This window comes from Peromyscus maniculatus, chromosome 17 (assembly GCF_049852395.1).
Source record: "Peromyscus maniculatus bairdii isolate BWxNUB_F1_BW_parent chromosome 17, HU_Pman_BW_mat_3.1, whole genome shotgun sequence".
NCBI lineage: Eukaryota > Metazoa > Chordata > Mammalia > Rodentia > Cricetidae > Peromyscus > Peromyscus maniculatus.
The window spans coordinates 45,368,857-45,375,521 of record NC_134868.1 but is presented as its reverse complement, the minus strand read 5'-3'; the positions used below and the strand labels follow the sequence as shown (position 1 = coordinate 45,375,521).

Genomic DNA, 6,665 nt, shown 5'->3' with positions numbered 1-6,665 from the left:
GGTGAAAACTAAAGAAACGTTAAGAGGGGCGAAGGATCAGCCCACCCTTTCTTTCTTCTGGGCGGAAAGGCTAGGGATCGAGGGATCAATCACATCCTAATATAGAAAGCAGGCCGTCTAAGGCGCTGAGAACGGTGCCACCAAATCGGAGAGCTTCTCCCCCCGTCACCCCTATATAGTTCTTCCCAGTGCCTCGGGGAGGGACCCCGCAACCCAAGGGGCCAACACTGGGCTTCCCCGCACTGGAGAGGGCAGAAACGGTCTAGGTCAGCAACTGGGAACCACTTGCAGGCAGCGGGCCGGAGCTGGGTGGGGCCGGGCGGACCGCAAGGCTCAGGAGGCGTGGAGCCCAGGCGGAAGGGGCGGGCCGGGCACGAGAAGGGCTGGGCCGAGGTGTCGCGGGGCTGCTGGAGGGTCGTGGGTGGCACGGAGGAGACATGTCGGGGGGCAGCAGCTGCAGCCAGACTCCCAGCCGGGCCATCCCCACTCGCCGCGTAGCCCTCGGCGACGGCGTGCAGCTCCCGCCCGGGGACTACAGCACCACCCCGGGCGGCACGCTCTTCAGCACCACCCCGGGAGGTAAGGCGCGGGGCCGGGGGTCCCAGGCGACCTCCTCCGGGGCAGGAGGACACGCGGGCCTTCGGGATCGATCGCACGCACGTGCGACGGGGGTGGCGGCGCTCCCAGGGTTCCGGAGCTGGATAGAACGGACGAGGGGCTTCGGGAAGGCTCAGGAGGGTCACCGCCGTCTGGGTTGCCCGCCTTCTGGGGGTAGCGGAGCGTGGTCTGGAGACGGGGCTGCACCCTGCCCGCTTTAGCTTTTTGCCAGGAGAGACAGCAGAGTGCCCGTGTACACAGATAGGCACTCTGCCAGGATCACCATGTGCTCAAGTGCGGCCTCTGTGGGTGCCAGGGCAGTCCTAGGGTGGGACAGGATGGGGGTCTGGGTGGCCCTCGGAGCAGGGTAAGAGCCTGGCCTGGAGATTAAGTTTAGTTGCTCTCCCTGGTAATAAATGACGCCTGCACACTTTTTTTTTTTTAAAACCTTCCCGGGGCAACCCTGGTTTTGCGTTGGACACTTGCTTATTAATGGAAGCAGGGCGTTGAGGGTGCTCCCTGCCCCAGAACCCCGTCTGGGCCACCTGTGGCATGCAGCCGATTTACAGAGTGAGGTCTCTAGGCAGGGGCCTGGCGCCGCGTCCGTCCGGGGTTGTGCAGAACAACACGTTCCTCGGGTCTAGGGGGCAGGGCACAGCGCTGAGTTCGCCCAAGTGGAGGAGGAAGAGGAAGCTGAGTTGGCGCGGGAGGGGGCCGGCCTCCGGGAACCGGGCATTCCCAGCTTGCCCCGGAGCCCTAGTAGAGGCGCTGATGAAACCTACAGGCCCGTTTGCATGATGAAATCCTCGTGGCTCACTACTTCCCTCCCATCCCCGAGCTGCTCCCACCCACTTTGCGCTTCTTCCCTCCCCGGTCTCCTCCCCCCCAGCTTCTCCTCTTACAACTCACAAAAACAGGAGGGTTTCTGGCGCTTTACGCTGAACCTTGGGCTACTGCCGGCGCGGCCAGGCCACGTGTGCTTATTTTCTCGGGCAGAGCTGTCTCTACACCAGGGTGCTCAGCCAGATCCCAGAACCAAGGCACCCGCGAAGGGATCTTGGAGATTTGTGCCCCTGGGGCTTCCGAACACAGCACCAAGGCCCCGCTCCTTGAGCATGTGTCTGTTAATGCATTGTCACGCTGTGTTCCTAGACGCTGCTGCAAGAAATAGCAACCAGGTAGAGTGGGTGGGTGGGGGGGCAACGCGTTCTCCCTTTCATTAGAAACGGCCCAAGGAGAAGTTCTCTGCTGGCTTCTGGCCTCCCTTTCCCGGAGTTCTCCATCCCTTCCTGGCCTCTTCTAGTTCACGCTCTTTCTTTGTCTTTTCTTTCGCAGAACTTTGTGTTGAGCATAAACTTCGAAGACCGTTGAGTCCTTTTAGGTGAGGTGTGAATCTGTTTTTAATTTTTTAACTAGGCACTGAGGCAGGCCCAAAGGCTCAGGGAAACTTTTTTTCTTGTCCCCCTGTCTTCCTTTTTCTGGATGGACAGGTTAGCCGGGTCTCAATAGCCAACAGTACTGTCTGTAAGGAAGACCCACTTCTCACTGTGGACTGGGAAGTGTCAAGGTTGGCATACTGTGACGTCCCCAAAGCCAGCTGGCTCTTGTCAGGGTTCTTTTGCGGGGTACACAAGTCCATAGCTTGAGGAAAGAATTGCTCATTTCTGCCAAAGCCAACAAGCCTGTTCTTTAGCTGAGGAGTTGGATCTTCTTTCAAAGGCCATTCCTTCCAGGCCACCTCTGCTAGAGTGCGGAAGGTTGACCCATTGGCTCCAGGGTGTTTCTTGTTACGTAGACCCCCCCAGTTAAATACGGAGTTGGAGTTCAGAGGTCTACAGCGTGAGATGCAGGACAGCTAGGGCCACCCAGAGATTCATCTGCCTCTGCCTTCCAAGTGCTGGGGCTAACAGAGGAACTGGCCATTCAATCTTTCTTAGTGTCTTGCCTGTTGAAACCTTTTGGATTATAATGGCTCTGACCTAATCTTCCTTGCAAATCCATCTAACATTTGAATTTTCCTACATATATCAGGGGCTGGCTAGGAGATAATAAAGGTCAAGTTAATCGCCTTGAGATTTGCTCTGTCCTCCGGATGTGTAGGAGTAGATAGCCGATAAGCTTGGAGCAGGACTGAGACATTTGCCTAACGGTTTTATGTGTGATTGGGCCACCATCTATTTTGAGGACTCAGGAATTCCAGGGGAAAGGGACCTGTGCACATGTTATTTGCCTTTTCAGATCTTCAGGAGTCTCGGGAAGTAGAGATTCCATCCACGCATAAAGTCAGGCTTTCCTACCCACCTTGGCTTGTGACTGACTTGTGTGTGTGTGGGGGCAGTAAGTCCCTCCAGCTGAGGTGGCTTTGAAGCAGTTGTCTCTGGAGGCAAGGACACAGCAGGTGGCCCAGATCATCTCCCTTCCCGAGGACTCGGTCTCAGGTCAGTCGGTGGTCATTGACCCTCAGCTGGCTGACCCACTGGTCTGCCGTCAGGTCTTAGGTATCCAGAGAACCTAAGACATTTCCAAAGGGAGTGTCCAACATTAATATTTGAACCTGCGAGTCTTCAAGATGGCCAGCAATCCCATAAACAGAATCTTCTAGTGAGTGCCCAGGATGGATGTTTGACCTCTAACCTACAGAAGTTGTTGGGGTGCTCCTACCGGTTAGTACCTGGGCGAGGTGAGTCAGGCAAGCAGGTAGGGTGGCAGATGGTCGTGGCATTGTTTCCTTAAGCCGACAGTAGTGCTGGGTGTGAATATAGTGGTACACACCTTTAATCCCAGCACTTGGTGGGGTAGGGGCAGGCGGATCTCTTTTGAGTTGGAAGCCAGCCTGGTCTACATAGTGAGTTCCAGGTCAGTCAGAGCTACACAGTGAGACCCTATCTTAAAAAAAAATGTCTGTCTAGGAAGCTTGACCTTAAAGTGGCTGCCAAGTGTTTTCGCCCTGGTAGTGCTGGGAAGAGGGGGAGGTGGCTTGGCACTGAGCCTTGATGTCCTCGGGTCTTGATGCCCTGAGGTCTTAGTCACATAGAGGGTGCAGGACTTAGTCACATAGAGGGGAGAAGTCACCGTTGAGGAATAAGGGAAGAACCAGAGGGGATATCCAGGCAGTAAAGGAGATAGAAGAGTGGTCCTGAGCTCACACTCGTCGGGGCTTCCTTTTAAAGTGTTTGAAACATTATACGTTAGGTTCCAGAACATACTGCTGAATTTGGAGGAGGCCAGGGTAGAGCACTCCAAACTCCCCTGGGATCCTCTCGGGTTTTAAGACGATCAAGAGGCTCGCACTCCATCCAGACTGGGAAGATGGTCTGACTTGGAGGGCTGGCGTGGCTAGCTGGACAGGGGGAGATTTAGCCGAAATAGAATACAACCGTGGGCCCGAAGAGATGGCTCAGGGGTTAAAAAGTGCTTGCTGCTCTTGGAAAGGACTGCCCTTCAGCACCTGCAGGGTACTTCGGGACCCCTGACCACCATGATTCTAGCTGGAGGCATGCCCTCCTCTGACTTCCACAGGAACCTTCCCCCAAATAAAAACAAAAGCCTGGAGGCTTGGAGGTAAACTCAGCGACAGCGTCACTGCCAGCTGTGAGTGAGGCCCTAAGTTCTGTGTCTGACATCACGAAGAAGGGAGGGGGTGGGAGGGACGCAGGGGGGTGAGTGTCAGGTGTGAGACGGAATGGATATGTTGGGAGTTGGGGGGGGGGGAATAGATGTTTGGCCCAGACTCTCAGTTGTGAGAGCGATAAGTTCCAGGGATGTAGTCATCAGTGGCTATAATTAACCCTGCAGTGTTTACTAGAAATTAGCTAAGAGCAACCTTAGCCGTATCCATACTTACACAAACACACACATCCGTGACATATGCTAATTTATTTGTGGGAGTTATCGCATGTTTCATGGAGTGATACCAGATCCTTCTGTGTACTTTGACTAGGTGCTTCTCCCTGCCCCTCCTCTCTCCTCCCCTCCCCTCCCCTCCTCTCCTCTCCTCTCCCCTCCCCTCCCCTCTATCTCTCCCCCCCCCCCCCCCCCCCCCCCCGGTCTCCTCCACTCCCCCTTTCTTTCTCCCTCCTCTTAAGATAGGATCTTACTGTATGGCCCAGGCTGGCCTCAAACTGTTGATCCTCCTGCCTCAGTCTCCTGAAGGGCTGAGATTATGTGCCATCCAGCTTGAATGTATGTAATTTTTACTTGCCGGTTGTCTTGAATAATTCAGTAAGGCTCGAGGGGGTCATGAGTCTAAGAATCCAAGGCAGATCTCTAGAATGAAGTGACGTGACAGATCTCCCACACTCCAGCTCTAGAACCCATAGTAATTCTACCTTGTAGTTTTGTAGATCGACCCAGGGGCCACAGAACATGCTTGCTATGCAAAAGAGAACTCTTCTCCTTGATAAATGACAGTCTAATTAGGTGAGCTTCTAGATGTCAGTGGCCTTTGGAGGTTGCATTTTTTTTTTTTTCTCTATCCTCCCAAAGTGGCAGGTATTCATTATTTGAAAGATGAGTTTGTTTCTCCTCCATCATAACAGCAAAAAGTCATTACCGATTTTGGTGACGGGAGACAGGTATGGGGGTGGTGCTGTTTTTCATCTCATTTATTGGTGTAAAGTACTGACACATTTTTCCAAGTGAGCCTTTATGGGATGTTCTCGAGGATGAATTAGAAGGGAATAACAATATTGAAAAGGGTTGCTTAGGGTGACAGTTTCTTTTTTTTTCTTCCCCTTCACGTTCATTTGTGCATACGCACCCCCATATGTTCAGGCACACAAACAAAAACATCCGTTACTTTCTGGTCTGACTCTTCCCGCCAGCTGTCTTTCTCCAGTGGTGAATCACAGCCATGAGTCTGTTGACAGGCTCGTTCCTCGGGTTAGACAGGATGTTCTTCCAGAGCAGTCCGTGTGTCCCCAGGATCTCATGCCAGGCTCGGTGTTCAGGAGGTGACAAGTTGTGCTTGGGTGTGGTTAGTTGGTGGTACAGTCCTCGCCTAGCACGGGTGATGCCCTGGGCTGATCTTTGACCTAGAAAAAAGACCGCAGTGCAGGGGACAGAAAGAAGCCTAGGATGAAGGGTTTCCCTTAGGGATGTCTAGGTTCTTTTCCCCCAGGCCTGGGTCTCCACTGGGTCTCCAGGGCGGAGATGGCTGTACTGGGTAGCCACTGACTTTTATCAAGCCGTCCCCAAACGCAGTAACTTAAACAACAGTTTATTGCTCATGTCTGTTCTCTGCGGGTTTTGGTAGAGGTGACGCAGCCGCAGCTGGATCGCCCTGGGCTGCAAGGTCCAAGGTGGCCTTATCTACATGGTGGGAGGCCCTGCCCTTGGTGGGAGGCTGGGATTACCCTCTTGGGGCTCAAATCATTTAGTTTAGCTTGAACTTGGGAACACAGCGGATAATAGCAAGGCCACCTAGGGCATATAGGCATGGAAGCCCTTGTCACAGCTCTTAAAAAGTACTCTTGTTCTTGGAGGCGATCCGGCTTCAAGAGACAGGATCTCCTTGTAGCCCGGCCAGGTGGCCTCAAATTTGAGGATGGCCTTAAACTCCTGGTCATTCCCCCACTACTTCTCGAGTGTGTGAACCACTTTCTTTCCCCCCCCCCCCCCCCCCTGCTTCCTCGGAACGGCAGGTTTTTAGAAAAACATGACTTTTGCAAGGCTCATACTCACTGCCCAACTCACCACTCCCATTAAAACTTGACAGGCCTGGGTTTTCTGGGCAGTAGCATTCGGCTTGCGTCCGGTGTGCCCAGCAGTTCACAGTGAGGATGAGAATACAGGAGGTTATAGTCTGTTTAGAGCTTTGGTTTGACAGACATGCAGTGTGAAGGTTAAAGAGCAGGTTTCTTAGCTGGCTGTGGTGTCACATGCCTGTGATACCAGTACTCTGGAGACGGAGACAGGAGAATCAGATGTTCCAGGCCAGTGTGGGTGGTCTGAATGAGAATGAGGCCCCCATAGACTCATATATTCGATTGATTGGTCCCTAGTCGGTGGAACTGTTTGGGAAGGATCAGGAGGTGTGGTCTTGTTGGGGGAGATGTGTCACTGGGGGT

General features: G+C 53.7%; 1 protein-coding gene across 1 annotated transcript in view; it reads left to right on the top strand.

Moving 5' to 3' along the window:
* Window positions 1–363: 363 nt before the first annotated feature.
* The window catches only part of Eif4ebp1 (eukaryotic translation initiation factor 4E binding protein 1), a 15,754-nt gene continuing 9,452 nt past the window's right edge, over window positions 364–6,665 (top strand). The window contains exon 1 of the mRNA XM_006994394.4: window positions 364–579. Coding sequence (XP_006994456.1) covers window positions 438–579 — 142 coding nt within the window. The 5' untranslated portion in view covers window positions 364–437. The remainder of the gene's footprint in view (window positions 580–6,665) is intronic.